We start from the raw sequence: 14,098 nt of genomic DNA, 5'->3' as shown, positions 1-14,098 counted from the left end.
CAGAACTGCCAAAATTAGAATCTAGCTACTGAATACAATTTATATACATACATCATTATATTTATCAATTGAAATTATATAGTCCATTAAATCCTACTGGCAATACACAGCCAAAAGAGAACATGAATAATGGCAATACATACACACACACACACACACACACACACACACACACACACACACACACACACAAGGAAAATATTCCAGACAGAATTTATAATGCTCCATAAGCAGAAACACTTAGACACTGTCTATAAGGATACCTATTATTGATGTATGGTAGTGACCATGGGGCAAAACTTGTAAATAACCTCACAAGCTATTTTCTTCGCCAGCAATACAGCAATCTAGTTTCCCGTAAGCATCTCAACAATTTCTGAAAAATAGCCTCCTGGCATTTACAAAGCAGTTGACTTCATACTTTAGTCCATGCATATATAATTAGAGAGTTATATTTAAAATCAATATGCAATCCTTCAAAAGACATTATGCTTTTAAAACCTTAACTTTAAATTGATTTTTAACTATTTTATGTGCTTTGAAATTAGCATGTAATTCAGCCCTAGACACTCTGAGATGGTGTCAATTGTTATATAAATGTGCTGAAGTTTATCACTGAGGCAATGTGAGATTGGCCCTCCTACAACTTTTAATACTACCATTAATTTCACACTGAAAATATAAGCATAGTTACACTTTAGTATAATAAAAAAGCCAGCTTTTGATAATATCATGGTTTGGTTCATTTTAGTTAAGGGACCAGATCAGAGAATGCATATATAAAAACCTACATCCTAGTTACTCAATATTCTTGTGAGAGGGTTCTGTTCAAAGATTATGCCAAATCTTAACTGTGTCTTTAGGAAAGAAAGTAATTTTCTCCTGAAAAAGCTTGAGCCATGTGTGGAAATACACATTCTCAATCCCAACACAATGTAGGCAAATGTAGGCAGGAGGATTGGGAACACAAGGCCAGCCTGGACAATAGAGCAAAACCATGTCTCAAAAATGTTTTCCTAACTGTCTCTAAGCCTTTGTGAAACTAGAAGGATATAAATAAATATACACATGCACAAATATATATATGCACATGTGGTATGCACACACATATATGTGCACATATGAATATGATCACACATATATGTACAAATATGCACACACATATGTGCATGTGTGGATATGTGCACACACACACTCAGTTTGCAAGAGAATCCAACACAAAATTCTGACTGGTTATCCTTTAGTCAGAGCTGACCCCTGTGTCATCACTGCTATCAAAATCTAGCCCAGGAAGGCTGTGTTTTTAAATGATTTCCACCAAAAATTTTGAGTATTGTTTAAGAATGTCATGCATATCATTTATCAATAATCTCTATTGAAATCACTGCCATTCATCCATCCTAATTTTAAGAAGTAAGCATTAACTCCTTAGGAATCTCAGTGGCTTTAACAACAAATAACTGGACATCTGCTTTCACAGCCTTAAAGTTGGTTCCCAGGGAAAAATTAGCACTTTTCCTCTAAAAATGTTTATTAGGAATCCAAATGATAGTGCAGATTGTAGTCAGTATTTAAGCAAAGACAGTCTACTGCCATTTAAAATGTGGTGGTCTCCAGTGGCATTTTAATAACACCATTCTTTAAGTCTAGGTTCAAAATTTATTCTAGAACACTCAGCTGAATTTGGCTCATTTAAAATGGAACTTTGTTATACTTTGAAAATGGCCACTGGGATGGTTAGATACACTCCACGACAGTGTGTTACCTGCCTAATGACTGCATCTGAAGCTCACTGGAAACCGAGCAGTGAAATAAGCATGCAGGTGTGCACCTGCTGAACTGACATCTTCCAGTGGCCTCGCTGATCTCTCCTAAGCGGCAGAGAAGAGTGGTTCTGCAGTGACCCTCTAGTTGATGGAATGTAAAATAGGAGAAGATGAAATGTGTTTTGTGAAGCAGAACTTTATGTCAGGTTAAAGCTAGACACATCTCCTCCACTGAGTCTGAGCTCGTCAATTGTGCACCTAAAATTTTATGGGGAAGGATACTGCTTGATGCAGTCCACCAGCGGTCCATAACAGCAGTCGTTCACAATGCACTGTGGACAAATAAGAGGAGGGTTATAGGCTGGGGTGACTACAAACCCACCACAGTAAATATTCTAAAAGCAGTCATTACCTTTCTTCACCCCCCACCACCCAAAAGAAAGCTATCAAGAGGCTATTCAGATTTAATCACAGAAAACAAAAATTGCATGCTTTTTATTTACTATAAAAGCAAGCTATTAAAAAGTAAAATGCTCTCCTCGAAAATATTGCATTGCCATTTACGGTGCGCCCTGACCTCAGTGATAGTTTATGATGACAGTAATTAAATGAGGTTTAAAATCCTCTACTCGGCTAGGCAGATAACAGCACCGCCACTGAAAACAGCTGTGATTAATACCTGATAGACCTGGTTGGCTAGAACTCCGTCTGGAATCTGAGAAGGGTCCCGTAGCATATTATTTATAACAGACTTGGAGGCTGTAGAAGGAAAGAGATGAACTATTAGCAGACAGTCAACACACTTTTAATATGACATGAGAAGTGACGTACACCAAGGTACACACAGATCATGAAAAGAAAACAGTACTGATACTGATCATTTCCCCAAGATTTTCATCTAAGAGAAGCTTTTAATTAGATCATTTTTTGCCAAGTATTTGTAAGCTACATTGCCAGACTTGACAGTGACTTGATTTTTTCCAAGGTAAATTAACAAGTGTAGACCTAAAGCATATGTCTATTTGCAGACTAATCAGCTTTGGAAAAGCCAACTTTGGGGAAAGAAAAAAAAAAAACAAACCAATAGCAATAACCAGAAAAGATTTAACTTTTACAGGTAGAGATCTTATTCCCAAGCACCTGTACTTGTAAAGGTAACTAGGGCAGGCCAGACTCACAGGCTTCACTCATGCCAATACAAATATCTCTCAATACTAAATCTGTCCAAAATAATTCTCATCAACTGCCACCAGTTGCTATGTCCATTTCACAGGTGAGGAATACAGGTAAGACAGGCTTATAAGTGTGGAATCTGAAATGAGGAAACTGTGTGTGTGTGTGTGTGTGTGTGTGTGTGTGTGTGAGTGTGTGTGTGTGTGCTATTGTCTTCTTGTATCTATGATTTCCAGAACCCCTGACAGAGACCATATTCTATGAATGCTCAATTTCCTTATAAGAAAAACTACAGTATTTGTATATAACGTACCCCACAATCTGTAATATGCTCTGTCTTTAAATTGTTTGTAATCTAACTCAATACAAATGGCATGTAAATCATTGTTATACTGTCTTTACTGAGTAAGAAAAGTCTGTATATGAATGCACATACAATTTTCTCTCATGCATTTCCTATTAGTAGTTGGTAGAGTCCTATGTGTGGAACTTATGAGTATAGTGTGGTGATATATTATGTACCCTAATAAACTTGCCTGAGGATCAAAGGACAGAGCCATCCACTAGATTTGACATAGAGGTCAGGCAGTGGTGGCACACACCTTTAATCCCAGCACTTGAGATCTCATGCCTTTGCTTGGGAAGTACACGTGCCTTTAATCCCAGGAAGTGATATGGCAGGGCAGAGAAAGGTAGATAAGGTGTGAGGAAACAGAATCTCTTTTTAGGCTGAGGATTTTGTAGAGGTAAGAACTAGTGGCTGGCTGCTCTGCTTCTCTGATCTTTCAGCTTTCACCCTGATATCTGGCTCTGGGTTTTTGTTTTTATTTTTTTATTAAAAGATCATCTAAGATTCAAACAACATCATATAGGGTCTATCATTTGGGGAGGGCAGGGTGGATAGGGAGTAAATATATTTTATATGTAAATAAAATTTCCACCCCAAATATGTCTCATCTACCTGTAAACTAGTCTGAAATCCCAGGAACCATCATGTTAGAAGAAGGGCAGAATGGAAAACATCATGAGATGGGTGTCTGTGAGACGTAAAGCTATGAAAGCTAGGTAGGACATCCTGGTCCTGCTCCTGGTGCGAATCGATTCTGTAAGATTCTCCTATGGAATCAACCTCTCAAATATTTAGCAGGATGGATTAGGGAATGACTCATGCAGGGACTGCCTGAGTGTCACTTGTACAATTATCTAGTTAAGAAAGTTAGTAAAGGTCACAGCTGGGTGTGATTTTGTGTACTTGGATAATGTAAGCTTAGTTTTTTACTAGCATGTTCTCTATCAACTTCAGTGGCCTTCGGTCACTGACAGATATGGGATATAATAGTAAACACTGTGGAAAGAAATAAGATGACAGCATCTTTAGTGTAGACCTGATTCTCAAAAAAATCATTTTAATTATTGTCTATGCTAGTTACATGACTGCATGCTTATAGCATCACTGATACACGTAACAGAAATTTGCAAACACATGTTTGCAGTAATGGGGAGAGCCCATATGGAATCTCAAAAGAGCATCACCTAGCTATCTCATCCATTCCTGTCTTGCAACCAGTTCAGCAAACTAGTAAACAGTGTGGCCCCTTGCATTCAATGACTTCATCTGTAGGAAGTGATTCTATTATTTGAGTTGACTGCTCTAAACAGTTCTCATGTGAGTCTCTTGAGAAAACAGCTGCCACATCATTTTGTTAAAGTTCAAGTAGTAGTCTGAACCAAGTGAGACTTAGACATTTGCTGTGTTTTATAAACTTGGGCTATACTCAATTATTTTTGACAGAAATTACCATGGATAAGTGGTATGGATACTGAGAATATGAAACAGTAACCCATCACCTTACTTAGGAACAGATGATGTGGGAACAGCTCTAAGCAGACAATATGTGCCTGGTGAACCTGCCCACTTTCCCTGGCATAATTCTAAAGCCTAGCCAGATGGTGGAGATCAAAGCAGTTCCTCACATGTGTGGTCGCCTTCTCTGAGAATACTTCCTTTGGTCTGTCACTCATTCGCAGAGGCTAATGGCACATACCTCCTTCTACATTACTCATGGAAACAGCAGCCTTCTCTGTGCACACCTGGTCATGAGGTGCAAAGGTGTTGCAATGTAAATTCAGGCCCATGTGAAGAAAACATTATTTATAGGCAAGTTTGACCCAAAGTGCTAGCCAGTGGAAAATTACTGACCTCTTAACAAATTACATGCAAATCCACTGTTCAAATAATTTTTAAAGGCTCTTTTTCAATAAGACAGTCAATGTTCCAAGATCTGAGAAATGTAGGTCATTTATTTTGAGGGTAAAAAAGGAAACATCAAAAAAGAGAATAATGGTTTTAATTTCATCACAATATAAACCTTTGAATGGTGCGCTTCTCAGGATTCAGTTGGGGAGCTGGCTTAGTGGTTAAAGTGCATACAAATCTGAGGACAGAGATCCTCAGAACCCAAGTAAATGCCAAGTGTGAGTATGGTGACCATGTTGTACAACACTCAGAAGGCAGAGACAGGGGACCCTCAGAGTGAAATGGCTAACAAGACTAGTCAAGCCATATTGGTGAACACTAGGTTTGATTAAGAGACCCTTTGAACAAAGCAGAAGAACAACTGAGGATGATCTCCAACATCAACCTGGGGCTTCCACATGCACACACAGACACACACACACCACACAAAAATGGAAGAAAAAAAGCCCCTTTAATATGTTGAAGAGAAAACATTATGTTGGTTACATATAATATATTGATAATAAGTTGATTACAAAAGCAAAGAACAAAATAAAGAGAGTTAGTTATTTTTAATTAAACTGTAAAACCTGCAAATTGAGGTGTACTAACTGGGTGTCCCAACCACTAAACCTAAGGTTCAGGGAACACTGTGGAAGAAGGGGAGGAAAGACTGTAAGAGTTAGAGAAACAGCATGCCTGCTGTGACATAGTGCCTTCTAGACATGACAAGGATACTGTACCCGTGACGTACTAGCAATATCAGCAAGATACCTAAAGATCTACATAATAGCCACACATGTCAACATGGGTCGGTGAGATTTCACAAGGCCCCATCCCTAGATGAAGAGCTACAAGCAGTCAATGGCTGCTGAGTGAGAGAGAACCGTTTTTTTCCAGGGATGATCCCTTTGATGCATTTTCTAATTCTAAGTGGTCAGCTCTAAACACATGTACATAGGAGCAGCATTAACTGGGCACCGTGTGGGCCTCCAGATTTTTTGACCATGGAGACAGAAAGCCTGTTCTCCCTTTCTGATGATTTTCACTACAGCAGATACAGATTTCTCCTTTCTAGAAAGAAGGCAGAAAATAAGAATTCAAGTCACTTGGAGCCATGGTCGCATAAACAGCAAAGGGCAGGCATTGGATAAAGCATGTCACAAGAGATGGCAGCAATGTTTTGACTGAGGCAGAATGCTTACTTAAGACTGTGAATGAGTTCATTATAGAATGCTTCTAACATAAGAAATGTGCAAAACCAGTATAACAAACATGCATAGAGTTGCTGTGTGCTCTGACTCATGTATTTATAATACATTTACTTCATGTGCTTTAGTATTAACTTGTGTAAACTCTTTTCTGTCTGGACATTTGGACTTTACTCTCTTACGTTTCATGTTCTGTCACTCCTTTCTCTTCTCTTTGTCAAGTTAAGTTTTACTCATTTTTTCTTTATCAAGTTATTCCTTTGAAACTAACATTTTCTGCATCTATTCCTTTGATCACCCTCTCAAAGAAGATTTTAAACTAAGTGTTCAGTCTTTGACATTTCTACATGTAAGGAAATAAGACAGTACCGCCAGTCTTTCCCACCAGGTCTGAGTGATGAATTAATCTCTGCAAACAGAAATATGAATTTAGAGCACAGCTTGACCTTTCACCTATTTAACAGATTAATGATATTAGATTCACGCCTGGGTCTGTGATCTCACTCATGGGTTTTTGCTCAGATTTACAGTAGAGACATGTGTTCCCTCCTGTGGAGCAGGGCTTAAATCCAATCAGAAGGTGGTTGGTTACCACTGTAATGTTCATACCACTAATGCACCCATGAGCATTTCTTGTCAGGGTTATCACTATTATAGTTCACAGGTGCATAGGTTAAGACCCTTGGTGACTCCTTCTCCCCAGCAGCCTATATAGCACCTTCTAGTGTTATGGAAGCTAGCCATCCTGGAGGAAACTTTATTGTTGGTACCAAATTGAATCTTCAATGTCCCATAACCAATGTAATTATTTTCCCTTTTGGGTTCCCATCTACATACGCGCATGCAAACACACACAAACACACACACACACACACACACACACACACACACACAGAGGGAGAGAGGGAGAGAGAGAGAGAGAGAGAGAGAAAGAGAGAGACATAGAGAGAGAGAGGCAGAGAGCAGTTGTTTTGCATTTTAGAAGGAAGTAGAGGGGTAGAGGAAAGTGCTCTATCACTGCAATATACTAGTACTTTCTACTTTTTCAAAGACTCTTTTTGTTTGTTTGTTTTTGTTTTTTGTTTTTTGTTTCTCTGTGTAGCTTTGTGCCTTTACTGGAACTCACTCTGTAGTCCAGGCTGACCTCGAACTCACAGAGATCTGCCTGCCTCTGCCTCCCGAGTGCTGGGATTAAAGGTGTGTGCCACCACTGCCCAGCAAGAGTCCATTCTTAATTCTTTAGTTTTATCAACCATTTTTCAATTTGTTTTTCAGCTTTTGAATCCTTTTGCCCATTCCCTTAGTTTGGGTTCTCGGCAGTAAACAAACATTAAGTTTGGACTCAAATCCACCAATGTGCTGATCTCCTCCTAATCTCTTTCTCTTTCCCTGATACACCACAACCTAAGGGTATATATTGTAAGTAAAAACAACAACAAAAATTTCTGGTCCTTTTTTCATGGTTTAATCTATACACAGATGTTGAGTTCTAGGCCTGGTGACCTTCAGTTATCCTGTCTGTAAAGGAGAGTGAAATGGGCATGCAGGACAGTTGTGAAGGTTAAATAAAATCATGCCATCAAGCACTTCCCAGGACTGAGCCTCAGGCTTTTATAAAGCTGACATGCTGGCTCCACAGTTGTTGATAGTATGGCTTGCCTTCCCCCTCCAAACACTGCACTGTCAGCATGTACAGGATTACTGTCTACTGTGGAGTGAGTCAAAAAAAGAAGGACTTCATGGGGCCTCCATGAAGTCAAGATCGTGATCCTAAAGTAGACAGTACTATAGCCATAGACAGCCAGGTAAATCTGCTCAAAAGCAAAGACTGGCAATGCCAGGCTAGCCTTTAAATCAGACACACAGATATGCATAGACACACATGAACACACGCAAGCACACACACACACATACTTTTTTGGCCAAAGTGTACAGTTCACTATCAAATCTGTCCTAGGAAAAAACTGTGACAAATTCTTCTATTTGTGTGTGTATTTGGTTTAAGTGTTCTCAATGGGATTAGGCATGTTAACATAAAGTGTGTCCATAGCCATGTAGAAAAAGATTTTTTTTCTCCCTCGCTAAGGGAATATATGCAATCAAACAAGGCACAGACCTCAAATTCACATTGGTAATGTTTGCTTTTGTTGAAGCCAGCTACTAGATGATCCTAATGCAAGCAAGTAGATGAACTGATTATGCTCTGAAAATCCCTCAAGGTTCCACCTACAGCCAACAGTGGCTTCCTTCCACTAGATTACACCTGGGCTCGAAACAAAGCCTATCCATCTAACTGAGATCTTTAATCTGAGATCACAAAGAAGTTTACGCACAGTGGGCCAACAGCACAGCCTAACTGTGGAATGGATAGTGGTTATCAATAGAAGAGAGGATGAGTGACGGAAGGGCAAAACGAGACAGAGGACACGACTATCTGGAAGACAAGTTCATGTACAGTTGCAGCTGTGGTGATAGAGCCTATTTGGCTACCCCTGGGAAAGCACAAGGCTGTAAGACTCCCAAGATGCACCAGGTGATTCTCCTTTGTGTAATGCTGCCAACAGTGACTGAGCTCCAAGACAAAAAGCCTAAATACTAGTGAGTATTTAATCTTCTCTTCAAAAATTGGTCAAAGGCCTTTGGACATGGAAGTTACGGAGCTCTCAAGCCACATCTCTATAGGGATCAACATGTTAATGCCTCTCCTGGGAAACTGTTATTTTGCTGGTTTTGTATATTTGCTGTTCCTCCAAGTTGCAGGCTTTATTTCCTTACAACATACAAATGATGCCTAATGCAGTTGGATATCACCTGACAACTGAATCCTACAGGACAAATTAAATTCTGTTCTGTCTCGTATGTAATCAATTAAGAAATTTAAAAGTTGTCAAATATGAAAGTAGCATGTAAGTAAAAGAAGAAGGCATCTCCAAAGAATGACCTGATGATAATCAGAACCATGTCTCTGGCAACTTGCAGCTTCAGGACCACTGTATACCATCAACTTGAGTCAACCAAATATCCCAACAGCTATTATTTAAGCATCTGGCTAAGTCGTGATTTTTACATAAGTCCTCCCCAAACTCCTATACACAGCCTCCAGAACTACATTTTTTCCCCTCATTTTTCCCTTGGCCCAAACTTTGAAACCCAGTTCAATTCTTACCTCCTCTCTTCAAGCCATTCTTGTTTTTATAACCTGCATGTAGTCTTCAGTTCTTAGACTAGAAAGGACTCTATTGTCTACCAATCTTCTGGCAATTGTTACTTTGTCAACTGTTTAAAAGAGATTCATCAGCATGCTATGATTTAAAAATCACACCACGCTTTAGAAAATGATGAGAAAATGGAATTTTTAGACTACTCTGGTTACTACTGCTGTCTTTAAATATCTAAGTACTCATGGTGGTTAACATTCACAACTTGACAAAATCTCAAATCACCTAAAAGACAAATCAATGGCCATGTCTGTGGGGAAATTTCTAGGTTGGGTTAATTAAGGTGAGAAGCCCTGCTCTACATATGGATGGTGCCATACCACGTGCTGAGATCCCAAACTGAACAAAAAGGAGAAAGTGAGCTGAGCATTCATCTTAGTCTCTGGCTCAGGACTATAGATGCAATGAACAGCTACCTAATATTCCTGCTGCAAAGATGTCTCTGTCAGGATGAGCAGCCATCACCTGTGAGCCCCATCGACATTTCCTCTTCTCTTCAGCTGCTTTGTCGGGTCTTTTGTCAGGGAAATGAAAAAATAACTAATACAGGAACTAATACATAGGAAGAATTAGTGTCGTCATGGGTCCCCAGATGATAAGGAAGTCTCTCAAGTTTGGCACTATTTATGAAGCCACAAGTTTTCTGATTCTTAAGCTCGACATTATATAGCTCTAAATTCCTGAATTTGATGTTTAATTTATTCACATAAAAAACTTAAAATGTTTAACATTTTTGGCAATTTCAAACATGCATGTAATGCATTCTAACTACTCTTTCCCACTATCTGCTCATATCTCCCTTCTGTCTCTATCAACTCCACCCCCAATCTCCTTCCTAGACTCATGACTTTTAGTTTTGTGACCCATTCAGTGTGACCAAGGCCAGCTGTGTTGCCACTGAATTAGGACAAATAATTGAGGCCTGGTGGGGTATGAACACAACTGAAAGGAATGAGTTCTCATCTGGGACATACCAGCAGGAAGAGTTCCACAGCCAGGGGAATGCCCCCGAGTCCTTCCTTCTTCCATGTCTGACAGTCAATGGATTCATTCTCGCAGACCCACTGTCAGTAGCTCCAGCTGCTCTGAGTTCTTGATTGTAATGACTGCCCTGCTCTGAAGATGGAACTCTGGACCTCCTTTCTTTACCTTCTGGCTCTATTCTTTCTGCTCCCTCCTTTTCAGTGTTCCCCAGGCCTTAGAGAGCAGTAGAAATGTCTTACTTGGGGCCGAGCCCTCATCTGTCACTTATTCTCAGTCCTTTGTGCAGCCCTGACTCTTTCCATTCATCATCATCCACTGGAGAGAGGCTTCTCTGATTAAGGCTGAGAGTAGAATCTGTCAATACGTATAAACATAAATATTTACAAGGCAATGACTTTCTGTCAATTTAGCTAACTGATGGTCAGTTCCCCCCAGGGCCTATGATCTTCCCTGTCATGTGTCCTTTAGTTTCTTCTGTTTTTATTGATTTAGTCATTTTATTTATTTGTTCCATCTACTTATTAATTTATTCATTTATTTTTAGACAGAAAGTATACAGGACTGGGCATATATTCCCTGCTCTGGAGTGGGGCTCAGAGAGCAGTTGGTTAACCACAGACCAATAGTGCCACTATTGCGTAACTAGGCACTGTGGTGATATATTGTGTATCAAATAAAGCTTGCCTGAGAATCAGAGGACAGAGCCAGCCATTAGATTAAACATACAGGCCAGGGAGTCATGGCACACACCTTTAATCCTAGCACTCAGGAGGCAGAGATCCATCTGGATCTCTATGAGTTCAAAGCCACCCTGGACTACATAAGATTGACTCAGTCTAGGAGAGAAACAGAGCCAGTGGTGGCACACACCTTTAATCCCAGCCCATGAGTTCTCATGCCTTTGCTACCAGTATTTGGGAAGCACACACGCCTTTAATCCCAGCACTAGGAAGGAAGTGATAGGGCTGGGCGGAGGAAGGCATATAAGACACAGGGAGACAGGAACTAAACGTCTTTTTGTCTGAGGACTCAAGCCCTTTTGGCTAAGGACTCGGAGGGCATTTCAGTCAGAGGATTTTAGGAGATATGATCTCGTCTTCCATTTGGCCTGAGGATTCAGTAGTGATGAGAAGTTTCTCTAGTGGCCCGTTCCTTTGTCTCTCTGATCTTTCAGCGTTTACCCCAGTATCCGACTCACAAGCACTTCTTGCTTGAGAGGTTGATGTCCTAGTTTGTGGAGTTCACAGCTGGGTAAGATCATTGATGTCTTTTCTACCCCACAGCTCACATAGCATCTCCTAAGATGATGAATGTAAGTAAACCTGAATTCCTGAATTCTATGAACCAGCATCCAACTTTTTGTGACAGGGTTTCAGGTTTCAGGCTTGCCTAGAACTCAGTATGTACCTCAGATTGGTCTTGAACTTTTAGTGATCTTCTTGCCTCATCCTCCTAAGTGCCAACATCATATGTATTAGCCAGCATGCCTAGCTAAGCAAATGTTTCTTAACCTTAAATGTTTTTTTAACTACATTTATTCATTTAGTTGGGGGAGGAGGTGCATGTCATAGTTTGTGTCTGGGAATGAGTTCTTTCACTCCACAATTTGGATCATAAGGATACATTTCAAAACAAACAAACAAACAAAAAAAGGACCGTCCATCTAAGAATAATTTTATAATATTTTTTAAATTGGCCTGCCCAGCCATACCACTTATGCAACTTATTTTTTTTTTTTTAAGACTGTATTTTAATTACATTTCTCCCTTCTTTCCCTCCCTCCAAACCCTCTCACATACCCCTCCCTGCTCTTCTCCAAATTCATGGCCTCTTTTTTCCCATCAATTGTTATTGCATACATACATATATGTATTTGTATTTACATATATAAGCTGTTGAGTCCACATGTTACTTTCATGTATGTTTTCAGGGTTGATCTATGCTAGTAGACGGCCACGGATATGTGCATCTGAATATGCACTGCCACAAAGAAGAAGGCATGGCTCACAGGGTGGCAAAGGAGCTATTGTATAAGAGCACTGGACATGCTGTTTAAAAGCAGAAGGATTTCTCTCAGCTGCTATAAGACAACAATTCAGTACTCTGCTGAACGAATGAATAAACACAAACGAAAGAGAAGGCAAAAATCTAGTCCTATTTGTAGTCCTGTTACTAGGGCGACTTTTCTTTAAATAGCCAAGTACATTTAACTGTGGTTTTCTTATTATGAATGAATAGGCTAAAAATTCATTTAGGGGAAACAGAATAGGAAGCAATATAATTCAATATATCTTAGGAAAGTGTTGAAAACATATAAGCATACGTACCCACAAAAGGGGTGTGTTTATCTCTGACATAAGCATGAGAATGACTTCACTAGCATGTAATATAACTTCTTTGGTAACAATTACCTGTTATTTTATAAGTATTATATATTTATGTCAAAATAGTCTATCTTTTAAAGTAGAATCATAAATTTCCATTTTGATATGTAAATGGAGCTGGTGAGATGACTCAGGTTGGTAAGACACCAACCTTCAACACTTAGGTTTGGTATCTGGGAATCACATGGTGAAAGCTGAGAACCAACTCCTGAAAGCTGTCCTCTTAAACTCACATATGCACATGTAGGCACGCATGTACGTATGTGCACAAATACACTAAAGATGCTGAAAAAAATGACACAAATATCAAGAAATATTATGTGGTATCAGGCAGATGTGCCCAAAAGTCATATGCTATAGCTAAGTTTCTAAAATTTCAGAAATGCTAGTTTCATATTTGTACCATGTCAAAGGAATGTTCACTTAGGGATGTAAGGCACTCAAGTTTCTGTTTCACTGTGTGTGTTCAAATGTACGAGGGTGCCTGCACATGTATGCACTTGTATAAGTGGGGGCCTGGAGACAACCTTGGGTCTTGTTTCTTGGGAGCCATTTACCCTTGTTTTTTGAGACAATGTCTCTCACTGAGCTCATTGATTAGGCCCCTGTGGCTAGCCAGCACACCCCAGGGATCCGCCTTTCTCTGTTCCCACTGGCCTGGGATTACAAATGCATTGCTACCATGCTGGCCTTTTTACATTGGTTCTGGAGAATGAAATCAAGTCCCATGCTTGCATGGCAAGCAGTTTACTGTGCCCTACAAATTTCCATTTCTAAAAGGGGAAAAAAAAAATCCAAACGAGTAATATCAAACATTTACTTACAGTATGCCAGGCCTTACTCAAAGTGCTTCAGCTAGGTCTAGGGTACAGTTCAGTGGCAGAGTGCTTCTACAGCATGCACAGTGACCTGGATATGCCCACTGGCACCATAGGAAACAAGACCCCACAAACTTCGCTAGTATTTAAGTGACTGAAATTTTTATAATGTCCAATGAGGAGGTAGCTAGTGTTATCTTCCCAATGAAGAAAATGTAATGTGGGGAGTTAACAGAATCTGTCAATGTCTTGCGCCTGCTTAATGAAGGGGATATGACTTGGTTGTAGCCTGTGGGTTCCTTGGCTAT

At 39.7% G+C, this 14,098-nt stretch overlaps 1 protein-coding gene across 2 annotated transcripts in view; it reads right to left on the bottom strand.

Annotated features, from left to right (window-relative positions):
- Window positions 1-14,098, bottom strand: part of Cdin1 (CDAN1 interacting nuclease 1) — a 208,918-nt gene that overhangs the window by 113,963 nt on the left and 80,857 nt on the right. For both annotated transcript variants that reach the window (XM_036183137.1, XM_036183139.1), the window contains exons 6-7: window positions 2,446-2,525; window positions 2,049-2,098 (exon numbers count right to left, since the gene is read on the bottom strand). In XM_036183137.1, the coding sequence (XP_036039030.1) occupies window positions 2,049-2,098; window positions 2,446-2,525 (130 nt within the window). The remainder of the gene's footprint in view (window positions 1-2,048; window positions 2,099-2,445; window positions 2,526-14,098) is intronic.

This window comes from Onychomys torridus, chromosome 4, assembly GCF_903995425.1.
Source record: "Onychomys torridus chromosome 4, mOncTor1.1, whole genome shotgun sequence".
NCBI classification, from domain to species: Eukaryota; Metazoa; Chordata; class Mammalia; order Rodentia; family Cricetidae; genus Onychomys; species Onychomys torridus.
This window is presented reverse-complemented; position numbering and strand designations above follow the sequence as displayed.